Here is a 24,078-nt window from a genome sequence, read left to right on the forward strand (position 1 = left end):
AGAATTGTCAACTTTCCTTTCACCTGTGGCAACATCCCTTCAGCGCCTGTGTATGGAATGTCCATATCACAACTCATACGTTATGCCAGAGCTTGCCAAAACTACACAGACTTTTTGTATCGCGCTTGAATTCTAACAAAAAGGCTTCTGGGTCATAGTTTTCCTTTCCTCGTTTGTCTACCCCGGACTTGACTTTTTATGAGCAACTCGTCGGGTGTTTCTAGAAAAGCAGAGGACGTTTACCCTACCGGTGCACCTGGTCCATGCTCCCAGTGGTTTTAGTGGAGTCCGAGTTGCTCATTTGCTTTTGTTACTTTGTATGCATGATTTTAGTTATGTTCTTTGTTGTGTCTGTCTGTTTTCCATGTCTGGTCTTTGTCCCTGGATTGTATTATTTTGATTACCGCTATAACCTTGGTTCCCTTGGTTACTCTTTAACTGATTTCGGTCGTCATCATGAACTCGTGGATCGTTATGGTGTATCCATCTGCACCACGAAAACTGATTTATTCAACAGGGCATGGCTTTCCTTTCCTCGTTTGTCTACCCCGGTCTTGACTTTTTATTAGCAACTCGGCGGGTGTTTCTAGAAAAGCAGAGGACGCTTACCCTTCAGGTGCACCTGGTACATGCTCCCAGTTTTTAGTGGAGTCCGAGTTGCTCATTTGCTTTTGTTACTTTGTATGTATGATTTTAGTTACTTTATGTTCTTTGTTGTGTATGTCTGTTTTCCATGTCTGGCCTTTGTCCCTAGATTACATTCTTTTGATTACCACCATAACCTTGGTTATTTATTTATTTATTTATTTATTTATTTGTTTGTTTTGTTTTGTTTTGTTATGCAGGCGCGTAGCTGAGGCCAAATTGAAGTATAGGCAAAATTACGGCAGGGGGTCTGGGGCCGCTTAAGGCAAAAGCTTTTTTGCCTAAGGGCATCTACGCGCCTGTTTTGTTTTTTCTTTCTTTCAAAAATATAAAAATATAATATTGTTCCGGAATTCGATTGTGTCGATTCCGAACTTGTTTATGTAATACAGCGATTCTAATACTTCCGCCCCTTTGTTGCTTCACAGCGTTCAATTACTTTTCTTTTTCTTCCGTTTCTGATAATGGATGATAAGAAAAAATCATTGAATACAGAAGAAGACGAAGATAGCGATAGCAGACGAGCTAGTAGGAGGAAGAGAGCGAAAGTTCGTTGGACGATAGTTTTTATTTATTTTTTAAACGGTGACTGCAAATCACTACAAAATGACTTGGGAAAACTAGGAGAATGGGAACAAAAATAGCACATGGCATTCCACCCCGACAAATGTAATATTCTTTCAATTTCAAGTAACCAAAACCTTGTCAAATATACCTACACATTACATGGCCATACAGTAGAACATGTCGATAAAGCTAAATACCTTCAACCTTGGCATTACAATCCAATCTGACCTTAAAATTTAAATGGCACAGTCACTTAAACAACCTATGCAATAAAGTCACCAATACATTAAGTTTCCTAAAAAGAAATCTAAATATCAGTTCCACCAAGGTAAAGGAGCAGGCATATAAATCGCTAGTCAGGCCATCACTTGAATATGCCTGCTTTGCTTGGGATCCATACACTATACAGTCTATAGATGACATAAACAAAATAAAAATGATTCAGAGGTGTGCAGCTAGGTTTGTGACAAACAGGTAGCACAATACAACTAGTGTTTCCAACATGATACAACATTTATAAAAATTGATTTTGTATAACATTATTAATCTTGTGTTTGATCTTCTATGAGACACAATCTAACAGAATATTTCAAAATTCTGCTAAAAAGTTACGTGTTCGCTACCCTTGCGCTCCAAAAGTAACAAGCTCAGCCTACTCTCTATTACGATTCAAAACAAAACAAGGTCTCTCCTGGAAAATTATCGAAACTTCAATAATAAATGTAATTTTTCTAGCAAATTTGGTATCAGCATACAGGAAAATGATTCCAGAATCGAACTAGGTAGGTGTGACATGCACAACTTGATAGTCGTTACAAGTGGTTGATGGGTGGTACTCCGCGGTACCGCTGAATCTCCAACCCTTTGTTTGGCACATCGTTCTGACCCCAACCCAACATATCAATATCCAAATAAAAAAGAGGAGGGTTGTAGGGTCAGAGGAAATTTGGACTAAGTACAGAACTACTGGAAGCAGTGATTTAGCTAGTGCTTGGCAATTTTGCCATTTACAAAAGGATTTCATAAATGACGAAAATGTTTTAGATCGTTTTCGTCACTTAAAATCTGAAAAGTGTATAAAAAAATTCCATTCAAAAAGTATTTCAGATAAATTTTCGTTACCTTCAATAAAAACTGTCAATCAAAAGTTACATAATTTCACCTGGCCTTACGCTCTGACAAGTTTATGACCCCAAGCTTGGTAATTACTTGGTCAACCAGGTGTGAAATACATTCTATTCTTGTTAACCTGGCATCCCTGATATGTGCATCTTTAATAATCCTTTAAAATAACAACAAAAGATAATTCCAGGGTTCTCACTCAACTTCAACCCGTTGTTTTTGACTGCCATAAAAAGCCTCAAGTTGACTCGAGACATTTCTGCTTTTAAGTGCGTTTAAAATGTAACATATATATATATCCTTATTTTAAGGATTAGTCGTGTTAAAAGATTTCGATCTTTAATGGATACTGACTGATTTTACTCCCATATAAAAACAAACCCTTCACGAGCCTCGCAACATATTTAGCTTTCCATTTTTAGAAATTTAAATGCACACAAAAACAATGTCTCCGATGTGTGACTGGTCATCTCATGCATTTCAATTAATTTGAACGCAATAGCGGATAGTGAGGAAGTATTAATCAACAATAAATATTTATTTTACGATTCTCTTCTCTTCTTGAAACAAAATCACAATGATTATCAACCTCTTCAATTCTACTCATGATCTGGGGTCAAAGGTCACTAAAAAATTACCACCCAGCTGTAAGATATCATGCAGCAACCGCTTACAGAGTGCAACATTCTACAGTTGGCAACATTCTACAGTTGACTATGCCAGTGTGGCCAACCTCCTTTCTATCTATCTAGTTCTGCGTTATCTTCTGGTGACTGAGAGGGAATTTAATAGGTACTATCTGATCAAGACCTATCTTAGAAACAGGCTCAAGGTTTCATCAGTCAATTCTCTTCTAAAGATCTGTCTCCATCCTTCTGATTTGAGGAGTTTTAGGTTGAAGAGGGTTTTTGAGGTGTGGTCTTTGGCAAAGGACAGGAGGATTTTCTCTTATTAGTTGAGTGTCAGGTCATACCATAATAGTAGCTTATGTCAGATAGTAGCCATTTTTAGACTGAATGCATCAAAGCTTTGTCATGATGTAAAAAATATCTATTTTACTATTTTTCTAATAGTAAATATTTTATTTCATTAAGTAAAACATGTTTTCTTATAGAAAATAACAGTTATTTTGTTGTAACATTTATTGTATTTATTGTTATGCCTGTATCTGTAAACTTAAAATGAATATATTTAAGAGTGTTTATGTCTTTAGTTTATGATACTATTGACTATTTACAAAATTCTGCTGCCCATATGTTGTTCATGCTCTACACAAAAGTGACTAAAGCCCTCAAAATCCTAGCTAAAGCCCTGCTGGAAGTCTAAGAATGTGACTGTGAGACAATATAAAAATACCTCTACAATCTCCTGACCAACTTCAACACACTGAAGATAAGGTCACTTTTCTCTGTGCATGCTATTTACAAATTCCAAACTAAATTTAACTAGTGAATTTAACATTAACGATAGGAGTGACTTAAAAAAAAAAAATAAACAATAAGAGTGAGTTTAAAACTATATACTTTGGTGGATGTTTAATGAATGTAGGTGTAAGTTGAGATGACTGTTTTGAATGACTGGACTGAGTCACCTATAACAATGTTCATTGGTATGCTGTTCGATAATTTGATGGTTCTTGGAAAGAAAGATTGTTGTCAGACTTGTAACCGACACTGAGGAATTTGGAAGGATAATGTGTGTATGTTTTGGCGTTGTCTGAGAGATGGAATTAACCGGTCAGTTTTTATGATGGCAACTAGGGAATAATTGATTTGTATAACATTATTAATCTTGTGTCTGATCTTCTATGAGCTAGGCTTCTCCAGTTTAAATGTTGTATCATGTTGCAGACACTAGATGTATTATGATAACTCTTTGTCACAAACCTAGCTGCATGCCTTTGAATCATTTCTATTTTATTTATGTCATCTATAGTGTATGGATCCCAAGTAGAACAGGCATATATAAGTGATGGCCTGACTAGCGATTTATATGCCTGCTCCTTTATCTTGGTGAAACTGATGTTTAGATTTCTTTTTAGGAAGCTTAATGTATTGGTAACTTTATTGCATATGTTGTTTACATGACTGTGCCATTTAAGGTCAGATTGGATTGTAATGCCAAGGTACATATGTATTTAGCAGGTAGGGATATTAAAATAGCCATTTAATTGACTTTGCTTTTCTTGTGTGACAGGACAGCCTACCTATACTTTAGGTAGTGTCATGTTAAAATTGCCATTTAATTGACTTGGGGAAAGGATTCGATCATTTGTTGCTATAACCAAGCAATCTAGGGTTTCAATCCTTAGTATGTCCATATTGACGATATCATGCTCTCCCATTTGTCGACTGGTTATAGGCAAGACATGTCTATACAACTATCGTGAACTTCAACAAACCGACGTCACCAGTGGAAAAGTACAAGAAAGTGAATGTTATATTCCCACAATAATCTCAATATGGTGGGGGCAGTCTTTATAGTCCATGATGGTAATAAGTAATGTCCATCCAGTCGGTAAAATATGATCAGAAATGGATATTGAAAATTTGAAATTTCGTGAATTCAATTAAATCGATAAGTCACTCATGAAGTAAGGAAAATTCAATGATTTACATGTAGTCTATGTTACACTTGCATCACTCATCTATTGGTTGTCTTCATGGCTGTCGAACAGTATGTTGCTGGTCCACCTTTGAATGGTAATTCTTATTTTGTCTTTTGCGAACTCGTCACAAACAAGTTTTCACACAGACATTCTGTTGCTCTATTGTGGCACTATTATGTTCAGACTTGTTAGCAATTGTATGTGTTACTCCCAATGGATATAATTTTGCAATTGGTCTTGATATTTCGCCCGTGCTTGTGCGGAATCGTGCCAAATTTGAATGACATCTCCTACACTAATACATTGTTCATTTTGTCATGCTGTGAAATTCTCATAGAGAAGTCAAGTACTAGGATTTCTAACATTTCCAGAAATGTTCAATTAACTGCTATTGTCTTTGGGCACATTTGTTAAATCTCTGGTGATCTATGTATGTCAGATCCACGATTTCATCGTTGTTGGAATATGGATACAGTGTTCTGGGTAAACCGTATCCGTATCTGACAACTGATTACACCTGAATGAAGTGTGACCATTCACGGAATTATCTGCCTGTTGAACTTCTTTCTTATAGAGTTGCAAGCCCATGGAAGATTTTTTTCTGTTTGTAAGAGGAATTCTGCTATTTCAAATCCTGATTTTACCGATGCGATTCTTTTTTTACTGTATATTTACTTCTGATTTTGCAAATTTCCGCTTTGTTTGTAGACCTTGTAAAATTATCCCTGCTGGAAACTCTTATTAAAGGTATATAAAAAATGTACATGTATTTCACCCCATTTTGCACCCACACCACACATTAACAATTGTATTTGATCAGAATTGCTTGTATACAGTGTACATTTAATTCAGTGGGTAAAATATTTATATTTATTTATAACATGCGGACCGTGAATCTTTATGCTGGCGTTAAATTAACGTTATTTTTTCCAACCTACCTAGAACCAACACCCCTCCCCAAAGAAAAAAAATTAATTTCAGCCAAAATTATATTTTTTTTTTAAATCTTTTTGAAGGTATTAAGGACTGATGTTCTGGATTCTGAATTGCTTACCCTACGGGTGCACTTGGTCCATGCTTCCAGTTTTTAGTGGAGTTTAAGTTGCTCATTTGCTTTTGTTACTTTGTATGTATTATTTCAGTTACTCTATGTTCTTTGTTGTGTATGTCTGTTGTCCATGTCTGGTCTTTGTCCCTAGATTACATTCTTTTGATTACCACCATAACCTTGGTTCCCTTGATTACTCTGTTACACTTTGCCTTAATATATTGTTAGATCAAATTGATTGAAACAACATCCATTTTAACTATTAGTACTTTACCTAGCCATTTTACATGTACAATGTACAAATGTACATTTTTTTCACACAAATGGTATAGTGTAGTAAGTTAATGTACCTGACTACAACAAGCTAGCATTATGGCATATCCGTTAACCCTCCCACGTGAATTTTGCAGTGTGCCCCCAGTTTACAAAACCCAACTTTCAAGTTAAAGATTATATTGATTAATTTTTTTAGCTAATTTACATTTCAGCATGTTCTCCTGTTGTCTTGGCACTCATTTATGATACTTTTACAGTGTCACAATAAGGTGAAGGATGTTTATTACAAGTTTAAGTAAATGAATTGCCCTCATGTCGAGGTATGGCGTCCCCAATATAACCTGTGGCAGTTGAATGCTCTCAAAATATTTTAATAACCCAGCCTTCACAAATATCTGGGGAAAACACTTGTCAACCAGATTTTTAATTTCTCCACTCTTCAGTGTAGAGTCACTCATGTTCTGTGACTCCACCTAAGTAAAAACTAGGATAAAATTTCTCCTTTTCTATTCTTTTAAATATTTATTTCTGTCAATTACTAAAATGTTATTAACCTGTTACAAACATTAAATATACTTTGGTATAAAGACGGAATAAGTAAACTAAAGACAATTTTTGAAATGGTGACTCCACTGTGGAGAGTGGAGACACTGTGACTCCATGCACATCTCCACTGTGGAGAATGGAGACACTGTGACTCCATGCACATCTCCACTGTGGAGAGTAAAGAAGTTTAAATTTTAAAATTTGTGTCGACAGTAGTGTACCTTTTATACTGAATTTGCTCACTTTAGCTGACATTGATCTGCCACTGCAAATCATATTACAATGTACAATGCACTGAAATCTTGGGGGAGGGGGTTCAGAACCTGATTAATCCTACCCAGATTAACCTCCAACCAAGAAAGGGACACTCCATCTTTGGCTTTGACTTCCCATTTCTGGTACTCGATTGGCACTTTCTAGACCCTCATGATTCAGTTTTATTTTCCATCTACTTTAAAACTCAATGAGAATCTTGTTGGGTTTTTTTTTTCAACAATTAAGTTTATGTAAATCACACACAAACTGAACATGTACATGTTGTACACTGTACATTCTGAATGCAACTTTTGAAAATCATATTTACCAGAAAGTAGTTAAAAGTTCAATGAATGTACTTTATTTCATGTTGTAGGTTGAATATAAAGAAATGGATGAACAACTAGCAAATATTTCTGAGGATGAATATTATTCAGAAGAAGAGAAAAAAGAGAAAGAAAAAACCGAGAAAGATGTTAAAGAAGTCAAAGAAGTCAAAGAAAAAGTAGAAAAACCTCCAGTAACTAAATCTGAAGGAGATCCTGATGTTCCTGACAATGATAGTGATAATGATGACCCTACAGGTATGATTGCCACACTCATAAAATATTGCAGACCTCACCTATTGACTTCTGTATCAAAGACAGATGAAATTTATTTCTAAAACAATGTGTTGCAGGCTATTTTTTGCTCATTTTTTTTCCAAATTTTGAACAAGGATAAGATTTCAACCCAGATCACCTCTAAAATACATGGAACCCATTTAGCTGTTCTTTGCACAGTGATCTCAAGAATATTTTCAGTAGACATAAACACAGGAGTAGAACAATCATGTTCACAACATGTTAGACTCATTGTACAGACAAACTTCTAATGTTGTAAGTATATCAGTAGTTGAGATATGTACTGCTTCTTCGTGAATTTGTCGATATTGTATTTTTCAAGAAGTACATCCGTCTTTCTAACTCACAATTTGTTGCTTGTAAGTTCAACTCTTAAGTATCTCAATGGATTTTGATGAAATTTTATATGGAGGTTAGACATCATATGTAGATGTTCACGAATATGACCATTGCCAGATCCTTGCAAAGGTATATAATCATAATTAAAGTCCTTGTGAAGAAGGGGCATTCTTTTTGTGAGCTTGGTCTCAATATTTCTATCATTTAGCTTTTTATGCCTGTTATGAAGAGATGAATTATTGATAAAGATATGATAAGAGTGTTGATTCTTAAGGGTGTTTACGGCCCCGACGGACCCTCATTTTATCACTGCGACCCTAACTTTTTTAATCTGCAATTTCTGAAATTCCTTTTTTCGTCACCGGTACCGTTATTTATCATATCAAACAACGACTGCCTTCAGTGCCAGCAATTTAAAAATATAACTAGCTGATAGACAAGCATGTGCACCATTACAATGTCTTCTGTTTCTCTCTATGTAGCTTATTAGTCAAGAAACTACAATTGAACCACCCTTCCCACCAAAAAAAAAAATCGAACTGCCAACCCTTTTTTTTTCAGCATGTGATAGTAAACACACATATTTTTTTTTGGCCTAATATTGTCAATATAAAATAATAAATATTCATTATAATTCCCCAAAAAAAGCTGATTAAGTACATATATAAATGACACATCTTCCTCATCTTAAGGAGAGGACCTTGAGTCATGTATTAAGTATCAAAAATTGTTGTGTGTGAAAAATGACTAAAGGTTCTTAAATTTTGGCGAAAATCTTGGCATTTATGTATGTACATGTAGAGATATTTTTTGTAAATAAAAAAAAAAAACAGGCATATTTGTTTAAGTGTGAATATTTGATATAGGTTTAGAAGGAGCAGCATTCCAGAGCAGAGTTCCATTTGATAAGATGACTTCACAAGAAGCAGCTTGTTTCCCAGATATAGTACAGGGTCCACCACAATCACAGAAAGTATTTTTGTACCTCAGGAACAGGATTGTAAGTTGTTGTTAAATGTCATCCTCACTTACAGAATAGTTCAAGGCAGTGTATTGTCTATCTCCTTAATATTGTTTCCTATTGAAGTTGAAACTGTAGCTTTAAGGCTTTCAACATTTTAGAGTATTTTAACATTTTAACATTTTAACATTGTAAGAGTTGAATTATTCAAGATTCTGTCTGAAAATGATGCACCAATCATTGATGTGTTATTTCCTAGTAATCATATTAGTCAATTACTGAGTATTTTCAGTTTTTGACATCATTTTGAAGCAAAAAAGAGTATTAACATTTTCTATTTAAATTGTATTATTGCTGTAACTTTGGCTATGAAAACATCTCTGGATCGTTTATTAGACAGTTTCAACCATTAAGTATCTACATGCAAATACTCTCAAAACAAAGTCATTGTCAAAAGAAATCCTCCAGTGTTTGCAGTAGTTTTGATCATTATAATTATTGTTACATTTGTTACTGTTTCTTTTCACAGCTTCAGTTATGGCTGGACAATCCAAAACAACAAGTTACATTTGAAAATGCTCTTCCTCAGATTGAGGCTCCATATAACAGTGAGTAGTAATCTTCTCTACAGAGGTACACATGATAATTAATTTGAAAAGCATTATAACCTCTGTCATACTCACTACCAATCTCCTGCAAAGAGGTATATTTACTACACATACCATTATTAAACCCTGCCTCTTCATTCAACTGAAACATCTTTGTATGGAGTAGTGCTTATGCCTTGTGGATCACATCTTTTATAGCAGAGCCTTTAAGGAGGTAGACCTAGGGTAAGGGACACAACTCTTACAAATCATTTGAATATTCTTATTCACCAATTTACATCAATATCATGTAAGCATCAAAGTAGCTTGACCGATTTCATTCTGTTTCAAGGAAAGCTTGAAATTGAATGTAATACAAACATATCACTGATTTCAAAAGTTATGTCCCTTACCCTAGGTCTACCTCCTTAAGTCAGTGGAGTGATACCTAGTAAATCAAGAATCAATGATAAATCTGTGGACTCACTACATAACTCCACAAATAAGTACAGTATATGTTGAAAATAGGGATGTGAAAGGTTCTCATAATCAGGTTAACATAACTAATAGTTCAGGTGACTGATGCATAAGTATGAAATAAAGATAATTTATGCGTGAAGGTCAATGAAAAAATAAAACATTTCATCTGTCAGATTCTTGACTATAAGGAATTCCTAGCTAAAAAGGGGAGGTAACTGAAATTTAGAAGTTGTGATTCAGATGACAAATGTCCTACTTTTTTCATTTAGTTTGAGGTTAATTGATGGAGTTTTTTGACTACTGTTTCAGGTGTCCAATGAACGGTTTTGTTGATTTACATGTATTATTCAGTTTGTTCATAATTAATTACTTTATCCATTAAGAATAAAGTGCAAAAATTAAATTTTCAATAGTATAACACTTCTCTTTAGTCACAATTGAATTTTTCCTAAATAAAATTTTCATGTTACTCCCCATAAATGTTGCCATATCTTTGAGCAGTAAAGTTTTTAAAATGAATTGTAATGTAATGAACTTGTAGTTTAACACATAAAAAAACTAGCATAACTTGTATCACTGAGACATATTAGCAGAAGTCATACACAGGAAAAATTACAACATATGTTTTTCTTATGTTGTGAAAACATCTGAAAAACATGTGTTTATCAAATGTTTTTCATATGTTTAGGACCTCCATTAAAAAAGCATATGAAAAACATATGTTTCTGACTAACCAATTAATTTTGGAAAAAATAATGGGTTTTTGTATAATTTTCAAAAACATATTATTTTAAGTATTTTTAATAACACTAAACATATTTTTACCGGTCCTATACTCCAAGTCACCTCAGATTGTTTGCGTTTTTTTGCGTTTATTTTTGTAATTACTCGACGGTTCCTATCAAAAATTTGCCATTTTATTCATGTCATTCTGTACTACGATTCCCTTACAATTATTTTTCGTTCTTACCTCCGAGATTGAAAAAATTCAAAATTTATTTTTCCTACGAAAAATTTTGCACTGAATGTATTGTTTATCCGCCATCTTGTTTCTATGGATATTTTGAAATGTTCCCTATTATATCACAATTGAAGAGCTGAAATACCATGATTTCCCGCCATATTTCTGGTTCCCTGCTAATTTATTACTTTATGTGATAAGACTCATATTAAGTACCAGTTGTAGCATTTTCATTCGGAACTTCTAGTTTTGTCTTTTACTAAAGGTAAAGAGCAGAAATGAACCGTCGAGTAATTACCAAAATAAACGCAAAAAACCGCAAACAATCTGAGGTGACTTGGAGTATAAACATGTTTCCATATGTTTAAGATTAATTGAGGTATATAAATGGTTTGATCAATAAGTACTTGATCTGTATATTGAAATCCTGCTGAATTCTGAATTTTGTTTTTTTGTTTTAGGTGATGGTCCACTTGTGATGAGAGTTCATGCCTACTTAGAAAGATTTGGTTTCATTAACTTTGGAGTTTTTAAAAGGCTTAAGTCTCTGCCTAGTTAGTAATTGATTATTATGCATAATTGTATAGATTGCAGTCAGTGATAGAGTTTTCACATATGAATTAAAAATTCCATATTCATATGAAATACTGAGAACATTTGTGCACAGAACAATTTCTGGACACTCATTAAATCTGTGCCTTCTTCAACACTCAATCTAGACAAGCTTAGGAAAAATGGTAATATAGAACCGTATTAGAAAAATTCTGTATAGATTCTTCTTCCCAGTACATACAAGATTTTTCTGTGTACAGAGAAAGGCTGAGTAGTTTAGATTGATTAATAGTGTACACTGACTCAACGTAACTGCAAAAATATTTATTTCAGCCAAGAAGCATGGACGTGTGATAATAATTGGGGCAGGTATTGCTGGTTTGGCTGCTGCTAGACAGTTAATGTCATTTGGAATGGAAGTCATTGTTTTAGAGGCCAGGGTAGGTACATATACAATGAAAGCAGTTAGTTGAGATATTAGCTATCATACCAAAAGATGTTATGTTTTACTAAATTAATTTGACATTGCCAGTATAATTTAGAATGAAAGCAGGTAAATAGCCAATAATAATAATAATAATAATTGGGAATGTTTAGGATGCTGTTTACAGAAGGTTTAGTAGAATAGTGGTATCTTATCTGTTTCATCTCGTGTGTTACTGTCTTCTTGTTGTGTAATTTTATAAGTTATGCTGTCTAATAGATATGTTTGATCTCCAAAGGACAAATGTTTAAATCAATTTTGTATGATTTTTTTTTCACTTTTTTCATACTTGGTATGAATAAGTTCTTATTGTGAAATGATCCTTGTCATCAAAACTTCATGAAATATTTTAAACATTGATTGTATTTACATTGTTTATAGGATAGAGTTGGTGGAAGAATAGCTACATTCCGTAAAGGAAACTACGTTGCTGATTTAGGGGCAATGGTTGTCACAGGATTAGGTAATATTCTGTTCTCCGTCTGTTAACCAGTTTCTTAATCTTTTTCATGAACATGAGGGAATCTCCTCTACATTCTTCTGTAAATATAGTCCTATGAAGTACAGTTATTATAATTATCAAATATTTGCCAGGGAAGATAATTTAACAAATAAGTTTTACACATTTAGGGCTTTAAGTTGTGACTACCTTACAGTAAAATATATTTTTGAAATCATTCTTCTTAAACAGGTATGGTCAGGTTTAGTTTGTAACAAAATATAATTGTAGTATAACAGGAGATTAATGGTATGACTTACTTCCCCTTATTCATGATATGAAACAAAAGACAAACTACTTAATGTCTATTTGAATTCAGTGGAAAAAAAACTATGAAAAATTAAAAACAATGAACAACACAAAAAAAAGCTATGGTTTATAAATTATTTCAGGTGGAAACCCAGTATTAAAACGTATTGAGTATACATGTACATGTACTTGGTATATTTCAGATGGTAACCCAGTAACTGTATTGAGTAGACATGTACATGTACTTTGTGTATTTCAGGTGGTCACCCAATAACATAATTGTAGGCATGTACATGTACTTGGTATATTTTAGGTGGTAACTCAGTAAATGTATTGAGTAGACATGTACATGTACTTTGTATATTTCTGGTTGTAGCCCAGTAACTGTATTGAGTGTACATGTACATGTACTTTGTACATTTCAGGTTGTAGCCCAGTAATTGTATTGAGTAGACATGTACATGTACATTGTGTATTTCAGGTGGTCACCCAGTAACAGAATTGTAGGCATGTACATGTAGTTGGTATATTTCAGGAGGTAACCCAGTAACTGTATTGAATAGACATGTACATGGTATATTTTAGGTGGTAACCCGGTAACTATATTGAATAGACATGTACATGGTATATTTTAGGTGGTAACCCAGTGACTGTATTGAATAGACATGTACATGTACTTGGTATATTTCAGGTGGTAAACCAGTAACTGTATTGAATAGACATGTACATGGTATATTTAAGGTGGTAACCCAGTAACTGTATTGATGAGTGTACATGTACTTAGTATATTTCAGGTGGTAACCCAGTAATTGTATTGAGTGTACATGTACTTTGTATATTTCAGGTGGTAACCCAGTAATTGTATTGAGTGTACATGTATTTTGTATATTTCAGGTGGTAACCCAGTAACTGTATTGAATAGACATGTACATGGTATATTTTAGGTGGTAACCCGGTAACTGTATTGAATAGACATGTCCGTGGTATATTTTAGGTGGTAGCCCAGTAACTGTATTGAATAGACATGTACATGTACATTGTGTATTTCAGGTGGTCACCCAGTAACAGAATTGTAGGCATGTACATGGAGTTGGTATATTTCAGGTTGTAGCCCAGTAACTATTGAATAGACATGTACATGTACTTTGTACATTTCAGGTTGTAGCCCAGTAACTGTATTGAGTGTCCATGTACATGTACTTTGTACATTTCAGGTTGTAGCCAAGTAACTATTGAGTAGACATGTACATGTACATTGTGTATTTCCGGTGGTCACCCGGTAACGGAATTGTAGGCATGTACATGTACTTTGTACATTTCAGGTTGTAGCCCAGTAACTGTATTGAGTAGACATGTACATGTACATTGTGTATTTCAGGTGGTCATCCAGTAACAGAATTGTAGGCATGTACATGTAGTTGGTATATTTCAGGTTGTAGCCCAGTAACTGTATTGAGTAGACATGTACATGGTATATTTTAGGTGGTAACCCAGTAATTGTAATGAGTGTACATGTACTTGGTATATTTCAGGTGGTAACCCAGTAACTGTATTGAATAGACATGTACATGGTATATTTTAGGTGGTAACCAGGTAACTGTATTGAATAGACATGTACGTGGTATATTTTAGGTGGTAGCCCAGTAACTGTATTGAATAGACATGTACATGGTATATTTTAGGTGGTAACCCAGTAACTGTATTGAATAGACATGTACATGGTATATTTTAGGTGGTAACCCAGTGACTGTATTGAATAGACATGTACATGTACTTGGTATATTTCAGGTGATAACCCAGTAACTGTATTGAATAGACATGTACATGGTATATTTTAGGTGGTAACCCAGTGACTGTATTGAATAGACATGTACATCTACTTGGTATATTTCAGGTGGTAACCCAGTAACTGTATTGAGTAGACAAATAAACATGGAATTACATAAAATTAAACAGAAATGTCCATTATATGAAGCAAATGGTGGAACTGTAAGTGTTTGTTTCTAATCAATTGTTGTTTCTAGTAGTTTTCACCTTGTCTTTTTGTCTGTCTGTCTGTGAAAGCACAATTTCAAGAACTACAGATTGCAGTGAAACAAAATTCTCAATTACCCTGTATAATATCGAGTTGTCCTCTGCCATAAGGTGATCAAGAGAACTAGTAATGGTGTGTGTTTGTTCATCTACCCATCACTTTTATTTTGTAGACCCAACTCCTCTAAATTTGTTAAAATTTTGTAGGATTGTTAGGCACTATACGTCGTTGATCATAATGCACCAGCGTTTTGATTTGACAAATTTAATGATAGGATCATTTCCTGCATTAGCACTTTAGTGACACATTGTGGACTCAACTCGTCTGACACTGCAGGATAAATTTTGTTCAAAATCAGTATGATTGTTATGGCAACTACTCCTAAACAGTTATGCATGGTTTTGATGAAACTTTACATTAAGGTGTGTATCTGAAGTGATACAGTCATTGTTGGATAATTGTTTCTTATTTAAGTTTTACATGTTCATAGATCTAATTGGTTTAAAAATCCATTTTGTGTGAATGTTTGCTCTATTAAGAGAGTTTTTTTTTCAAAAGGTACCAAAAGACAAGGATGAGATGGTGGAACGTGAGTTTAACAGATTACTGGAAGCTACATCATACCTCTCTCATCAGATGGACTTTAATATGGTGAATGGAAAACCCGCGTCTCTAGGCCAGGCTCTGGAAGTTGTTATCAAGTAAGTGCTCATTAAATTAGTCTTTTTCATCGTGAATGTATATACTTTAGAAGACATTAAAAGAATATTATCTCTGTAAACACCAGGTTTTTCTCAGTATAACTTGGTTATTAATTGGATTTTTGATAAAAAAAAAACTGAATATGCATTTTACAGAATAAGCCATCTGTGAATATTTTTCTTGTGTTAGAAATGTACAATGTCATCTTGTCTTTTCCTGTCATATGTATATTATGATTATTTCTTTAGAATGCAAGAAAAGCATGTGAAAGTAAAACAGTGTGAACACCAAAAGAATATCATAGAAATGCAGGAAAAACTGAAGAAAACACAAAATCAGGTAAATCCCTGGTTATTACCTGTCTTATGTTAATTTTTATATCTTGTGAAAAATGAACCTGGATTATGTTCTACAGAATCAGCTGACTGGTTTAAAATTTCTGACACAAAATCTTAGAATGTTGCCGTGATCTATAAATTAATTATGTTCTAACTTGTTGAGTATTTATTTTAGGTATTTCAATGTTAATTTTCTGATTTGTACATTTATTTTTTTTACTTCATGGAAATTTTTGTAACAAGATGTCATTGATTGTGACCAGCTTAGCTTAAGATAGCAGTTACATACATGAGTTATTCGCCAGTGTTTTTTAGCTCACCTTGCTTTAGGGTATCTTGCAGAAACGGATCATTTTAAATTATTCATCAATCAAAAAACATGGGTGTTATTACTAAAATGGAACATAGGGGTCAAAATGCTTTTTTTGCTTTTTTTTACCTCAACTATAGAAGAATAATGAAGATGAAAGCTGCTCATGAGATAAACATGATATTCTGAGTTGACTGGCAGTATTGACATTTCTTTTTGGGCAGCCATTTTCAAATCAGCTGCAATTTTGTGACCATTTTCGCCAGTTGATTGGATTCCAACGAATTTTAGTTTCAGTAGTATACATTGTGTTCTATGTTGAATGGTGATGATGAAATTTTGTTATGGATGGTCATTTTCCCACTTATTTTATACTTGTTTTGATTTCAACAATATTTGGTTTATATAGTAAACATGGCCTCCTGAGTTAAATGAGGATGATGATGATGATGAAAATGTTGTATAGCCATGGTTTAACTTCATTTGATGTTCTTTTTCAGCAAATGTATACTGGGCTAATGTGCCCCTCAGACTAGGTGGAATAACAGGGCATAGGGGGACTCCTACCCAAATTTTTTTCCAGAGGTTCTAAAAACTTTTTGAAGGTATTTCCAACAGTTTACAGTGCCTTAGGTACTCAGTTGAACTTATAGCATTCATCAATTTATGCTTTTTCAGCCATTTTTAGTCAAACATGGTAACAATGCATGATAACTATAGGTATTTAGTTAATAGGGCATGGTTTGCCAGGTTAGCGATTCAGGCTCTTCGAGAGCCTCTTGTTTGTTAATTCCATCATTACTATGTTATAACATACAAAGAATTACTAGGATAAATTGTTTAAGGATAAATTCCCAAATTGTATCAAATATTTTTGGATCAAAATTAAAAATTGCACATGTTGATAGATGTTGACTCTAAAAGAGAAAGTAGAAGATTTACACAGACAATGGAAAGAAGCCTCAGAAGTGAAACCACCTCGTGACATCACTGCAGAGTTCCTGGTCAAAAGTAAACTCAGAGATCTTGATGCTGCTTGTAAAGTTTGTATATTTCTTATTGCTGACACTTTAATCTTTTTTGTACTGTATAATTACTTCATATATTGCCAATATCCCTTTGTTTGTTGAGTACGTGAAAAAAGATTTTTATCAGATGAGGATCATAAATACATTCAAATAAAAACTTCATTGATCAGCAGACTTTTCTTCTTTAATGAAACTTTTTAATGAAAATGAAAGTGATGATAGATATGTCAGTTTACATGGTGCTGCTGAAAAGAACTTGTTCAGCTGATTACACATCCAGAAATATGTTAATATCAGAGGAATTCTCATTAAACCAAACCAGGCAAACTCAGTTTATTTTAGTTAGAACAGGGAATACCAAAATAGAATTTTTAACCGATTGCAAACAAATAACAAAAACAAATGATTAAAAAACTCATTATAGGAATATGACCAGTTACAGTCTCAACAGAAAGAATTAGAAGAAAAACTACATGAACTTGAAGCAAACCCACCTAGGTAATATATAAATAGAGTTTTCACTTTTGACGTTCTCTCCTTAAGTAGGATTACAGAAGTCTGATATAAACTTAAGATCTATTGCTTTAGTAATACGTTGATTGATGTACAGTAAACTGTAAATGATGGTTGGTCCTATAAGTGTCATTAAGTTATTATCTATTGTTATGTTTCCATCATCATTGATTTTGGTTACTCATCTTTAATGCTTCACTCGGTACAGCTGCAATTAAAACATCTATCCAGTGAAGTGGACTATAAATAAACTCTTAATACAGTATACAACTTAGTTTCATTATAGTAATTTCAGTTTACTGCTACATGTTTTATTTTACAACTCTGTGGAACGCTTAATCGGTATTGACGGACTTGTATTTGAAGCAATTTATTTTCCTGCTGTTTTCTTTTAAAAGTCTTAAAATTTGAGGTTGGTTTATAGTATGCTCTTGCCTTTATACAGTATGTTATAATATCTAGTTTAATCACTTAGAAGTTCAATGCTTAACTGATTATCAACATTTTTGAAAAAAATATATGTATCAGTGGTAAAAGATTAAAGGAAAATCTGTGAATAGTAATAGGTACTGATAATGACAATTTATAAATCTTTAGGTTTAGTTTATTGTAGAATTATATTGTCTTCATTGCTCACCTGTTTTTTTCACACATTACTATTACTAACATGTATGTATTGCAGTGATGTATATTTATCCACAAGAGACAGACAGATTTTAGATTGGCACTTTGCCAACCTGGAGTTTGCAAATGCCACACCCCTCTCTCTGCTATCACTGAAACATTGGGATCAAGATGATGATTTCGAATTTTCAGGCAGTCATCTCACTGGTAAGTAGATCTGTATCAGTGTCTGATATTCTCAGGCAGTCATCTCACTGCTAAGTAGATCTGTATCAGTGTCTGATATTCTCAGGCAGTCATCTCACTGCTAAGTAGATCTGTGTCAGTGTCTGATATTCTCAGGCAGTCATCTCACTGGTAAGTAGATCTGTGTCAGTGTCTGATATTCTCAGGCAGTCATCTCACTGGTAAGTAGATCTGTGTCAGTGTCTGATATTCTCAGGCAGTCATCTCACTGGTAAGTAGATCTGTATCAGTGTCTGATATTCTCAGGCAGTCATCTCACTGGTAAGTAGATCTGTGTCAGTGTCTGATATTCTCAGGCAGTCATCTCACTGCTAAGTAGATCTGTATCAGTGTCTGATATTCTCAGGCAGTCATCTTACTGGTAAGTAGATCTGTATCAGTGTGTGATGCCATAATTACTCTGATTCTGAACTTAATGTAGATTTAGGACTTTCCTGGTAATAGTCTTTTACAATTATTACATTCACCATGTCTTTCCATCACTCCATCATTCTGTCTGTCTGAATTCTCAGTTACTACTTAGGGAATTTTTTTTTCAAATTTGGTATGTAGATTCATAGTTAGGTGACATACTTAGTGAGAAAATTTAGTGGCTCTCTGATATTCAGCTTCCTGATTACAGAACTTGGAATTTTTCAGCATGTGAAAGTGATGGGGAAAATTTCCATTGCAAAAAATATATCTGTCCACAATGAGAATGATTTGATTTGGTTTGTGTGGTCAATAAATTGTACTTTATAAGTAGTTTGGTTGCTACCTGATGTAGTCTTTCTGTTCCACAAAGTATCAGGTGCTATTTCATAGATCAATGTTTAGTAATCATATTTTATAAACATGATTATTATTTATGATTCCAGTAAGAAATGGTTATTCATGTGTTCCTGTGGCTCTGTCTGAAGGTCTAGATATCAAGCTGAACACAGCTGTCAGGAAGGTTGTCTACACTCCATCAGGTATAAATATTTATTATTATTTGATATTTACATGTACTACCATCTTTTGTTGCATTTATTTTTGCATTATTCACCCAAAGCTTCTCTGTACTGAAAGTTGAGATTTTATTAATGATTTGAAAAATTAGTTTATGAAATTTTTTACCAAATTTCATTAGAAAAAAAAATTGAAATTTCACACTGAAATAAAGGGGTTAATTCACTAACTCTAGTTTCTGGCCTACTATTTTGCCAAAGTTTCAACTTACTTTTTGAAATTTACTGTTTGCCTATTTTAAAGCTAAAATACTACCTGAATACTAATATACAAAAAATACATGCTGCTGCTGCGTGATAATTTTGTCATAAGGAGGGCACAAAACTCTACATCTACACAGATTTTGAAGAATTTTCACAAAAATGTGAGGATTATGGGTAGTTTTTTAATCCAAAAATATGGAGCGCAAGCTATGAACAACAAAATATTTTGTCAGGAGTTGTAATGGTACAGACGGCTATTTTTGTAGAAATATGAAAGAGTTTGATAAATGCGCTCTAAAAATGTCTCATGAAATAAGCTATTTTAATACAATTCGGCTAGATTTTCAAATTTTGCATTATTTACCTCAACAATTTTAGTGCAACACATGCATTAACAGCAATGAAACTTTGTTTTTCATGAAAGGCACATATTCAACTAGTAAATTATGCAATTTTCAAATTTATTTGAAATACTTTAGTTTTTGGGGCTGATTTTGATATTTTCTGAACGTACTCCTTTGGTAATTTCACTCTTGGATTTTAACCTGCCAAGATGTCACAATATGAATATCAATCCACCAATCACAAACTTTTGAATTTATGCTGAAATTAGCAACAAAATATGGAGAAAATCTATAATGTAAACAGGATAATTAATTGATTATTGTAAATAACCAAAATATGACTTGTGCATGGAGCAAGTTCTGCATACTCATTAGATCTTGGCATTCTTCTTCTGTTGTGATCATATTTTGGTTATTAACTCTTTCCAATTAATCATCCAATTACTACTGTATCACATGTTTATTTTTCCTGCTCATCTGTCTAAATAACAGTAAATGAAGTTAGACAACATTGTTTTATTTTTATATGTCTGGTCTTTGTCCCTGGATTACATTCTTTTGATTACCACTATAACTTTGGTTTCCTTAATTACTCTTACATTTATAGGTTTGTAAGAAATTGTCATGTGTTAGGGAATGGTCTTAACTATTATTGTAAACTATGTGAGTTAATCACTTGTTATAATGTATTTTTGTACACTGTTTTACAGGGGTGGAAATTACTGTCAGTAATGCTAAAAACAATACTAATTCCCAGACTCTGAAGGGAGATGCTGTTTTGTGTACTCTTCCATTAGGAGTTTTGAAAGAATGTCTCCGTGGTAATGGTTTAAACAGTGTCCAGTTCCAGCCTCCATTACCGGAGTGGAAGTCAGCAGCTTTACAGAGGATGGGGTTTGGTAATCTTAATAAAGTAAGCAATAAAGTCCTCTCAATGGTTGTAGAACCTCCAAATGGTAATGGAAGGATTAAAGGAACCATTTATCAAATTTCTATTTATACCTTTCAAAGCAATGTTTCCAGTGGATAGCATTCACAAAACATTGACAAGTTTTTAAAAAAATGTACTGTAAACTCAATTTGATCATAGAAGCTTGTGACATTTGTGTAGTTGATATTATGTTTTCATATTTCATCTATTTCCCCATTTTGTCATTGTTGCTGGTCTGTAACAATGGTTACTCCTGATCATACAATGGAGATATATATGTATGACAAATAAGTTTAAGTCTTTACATGTATCTATGTAGGTAACCTTTCTTTCAAACTCATTTTTTTTAATCATGTCAATTAATCAAATGCTTGACTCATTAAGTTTGCATTCATTCTCAATATAATTTTAGGTAGTGTTATGCTTTGACAGAGTATTCTGGGATCCTAGTGCTAATCTATTTGGACATGTTGGTAGTACTACTGCCAGTCGTGGTGAACTGTTTCTCTTTTGGAATCTATACAAGGCACCAGTGTTATTAGCTCTAGTGGCAGGAGAGGCTGCAGCTATTATGGAGAACGTTAGTGACGATGTTATTGTTGGTAGATCTATTGCTGTTCTGAAGGGTATATTTGGTAACAATGCTGTACCTCAGCCAAAAGAGACTTTAGTGACAAGATGGCGGGCAGATCCATGGTCCAGGGGATCTTATTCATATGTTGCTGCTGGTTCATCAGGTTTGTACATTGCTTGAGCAAATAAATATGTTTCGGAAAACAATGAGAAAATAATTCTTCAAAACATTTGTCCTTTCAGCACTCTTGCTTATAGAATATTTTAAATTGAATATCTACTTGAAATAAAATGCAATGAATTTATGTGTGGTTTTCTATCTAAACACATACTGTTTTTATTGTTTTTATTTTTTTAAAGAATGAACTAGAATTCAGTGCTGTATTCGTATTACATAACAATTCTCCTGAATCTAGTATAAAACTTGTCAGTTTAAAAAAATGAAACTGATGTAGCAAATTTTGTGTTGCACGAAGACCTAAAAACAAAAATAAGAAATGTGTCTAAGAGCAGGTCAAGTAGGCAAGTTTTTCTGAAACTGAACTTGTCCAGTAAGAAATTGACTTGCCGATGTGATATGTAATATAGAAAGCATACAAAATCTGGTGGCCCAGCGGGCTATGTTTGACTTTCTATGTAAAATGATTTGATTCACAAGTTACTTGGTGGAGGATAATAATTTGAAAGCTTATATAAATGATGATGTTATGTTCATATTTATCACTGAATTAAAAATTAACATGAAACAATGTAGAGAAATGAAACTGTATTGTTTTTATTTCAGGAAATGATTATGATTTGATGGCAACACCAGTCTCGCCACAAGCTGGTACTTTGCCTAGATTGTTCTTCGCTGGAGAGCATACCATAAGGAACTATCCAGCTACAGTTCATGGAGCTTTCATGAGTGCTTTACGGGAGGCAGGCAGGATCGCAGACCAGTTTTTAGGAGCACCATACACTCTTCCTTCTATGAAAACTGAAGGTGCTAAAACATGAGGTCATTGTTTGGGAAATGTTTTAAAATAGGCAGCACCATGTGTTCAGGGGTCAAAGGTCATAGATCTGGAAGGCAAAATAAAACTATATTGTACATATGATGCACATATGTGTTTTGTACAAATCATGTCATGTCAGAATAAAATGTTGGTAAAATAATGCTATTTAAGAAGTTATCATTATTACTCCATGAAAATGACCTGATTTAATGTTGCCAGCCATATGTTAGCTTGTCATTGAACATTTGATCAAACCTAATCTACTTATAACTTTTTAGTAAAAGTTTATTAGCACTTCAGTTTTGTAATCTCATTAATACTGAATGTATAGATCAGTATCAAAATAGTAATGCCCAGCCTTTTTTTTAATTATTTTTAGCTCACTTTGTTGTCCAATGTCATAGTTCATAATTTTTCATCACTCATTAAAACCAACATGGTACAAATTTTCGTTAGGGTATTCTGCCTAGAACTGATCATGCTGATGTGGGGATTTTTATTAATAGACAAACATGGTCTTCCTTGCTAAAAATAGAACATATGGTCAGACAGCAGTTTTCTTTATATATCTCTAAAACCTTTAGGTCTAGGCCAGATTCTGACTTGGGAGAAGTCAGGTGAGCAATTCAGGCTCTTAAGAGCCTCTAGTTTTAAAAACTGTCAGGTCTGTAAAAAACTTTGTAATTAAAACAACAATTCAGAGGGATATAATTAAAACTGAAAATTCAAGACAAAGTTTTGGTCTATTTTTCTAGTAAATGGGTTATAATTACAAAAAATACACTACAAATTTATGGAAGTTAATTCTGTTAAAGGACATAGTTTTCTAATATTCTATTGAAAAATATTTTGGTAGAATCCAAAGAAGGAAGTTGATCATTTTAAGTATAAGTATATGATTTGATCAATGTGTTTTTTTTTTAATTCAGATTTCAGATTTTTTTTAATCAGATTTCAGATTTTTCCAATTTTGTCTGATTTTAAAAAACTTAGTTTAATTTTTAGGTTATTTTGTTTTCTTTTCAATAAGAAAAAATTATCCTTTAATGCTGTAAAACCACTCTTTACTATCACAACATGTATTGTTTAGGAATGGTGATGTTTAAATGTGGGAAAAATGGAAGAAACCAAAATGTTTTTATTTAATTTACTAATGACAATATAAGTTTTGGTCCCAGCCAGCATAGCTTTGACATGTAAAAAAAGTCTCTACTCATATGAGGGCATCAACAAATAATCCACTTATTGTTGCAGATAATGGCTAATAAATAACAATATTACTGAACTGATAGATAAATACTCCTGTCAATTGTCAAAACGAATAATCAACAGAAGGAAATAGCAACATCAAGGCAAAAGAGGAACATTGGAAACCATCTCAATGGTCCTGATCTATACAGGGCACACCTGTTAACCTTTTGAATGCTCAAAAGGGAGGTTC

At 33.4% G+C, this 24,078-nt stretch overlaps 1 protein-coding gene across 1 annotated transcript; it reads left to right on the forward strand.

Moving 5' to 3' along the window:
• The first annotated feature begins 1,026 nt into the window (after window positions 1-1,026).
• On the forward strand, window positions 1,027-22,797 carry LOC148615448 (lysine-specific histone demethylase 1A-like). The gene is made up of 17 exons (XM_088590328.1): window positions 1,027-1,193; window positions 7,444-7,651; window positions 8,896-9,029; window positions 9,520-9,598; window positions 11,480-11,572; window positions 11,904-12,010; window positions 12,436-12,517; window positions 14,697-14,791; window positions 15,396-15,538; window positions 15,788-15,878; window positions 17,096-17,230; window positions 17,640-17,713; window positions 18,411-18,559; window positions 19,456-19,551; window positions 20,846-21,048; window positions 21,479-21,803; window positions 22,424-22,797. Exons 1-17 carry the CDS (start codon window positions 1,110-1,112, stop codon window positions 22,636-22,638), a joined length of 2,313 nt encoding a protein of 770 aa, XP_088446454.1. The 5' UTR covers window positions 1,027-1,109; the 3' UTR covers window positions 22,639-22,797.
• The last annotated feature ends 1,281 nt before the right edge of the window (window positions 22,798-24,078 follow it).

Source organism: Perna viridis, chromosome 6 (assembly GCF_037379345.1).
Source record: "Perna viridis isolate PV_CMFRI_1.1 ecotype Kerala chromosome 6, ASM3737934v1, whole genome shotgun sequence".
Lineage (NCBI taxonomy): Eukaryota > Metazoa > Mollusca > Bivalvia > Mytilida > Mytilidae > Perna > Perna viridis.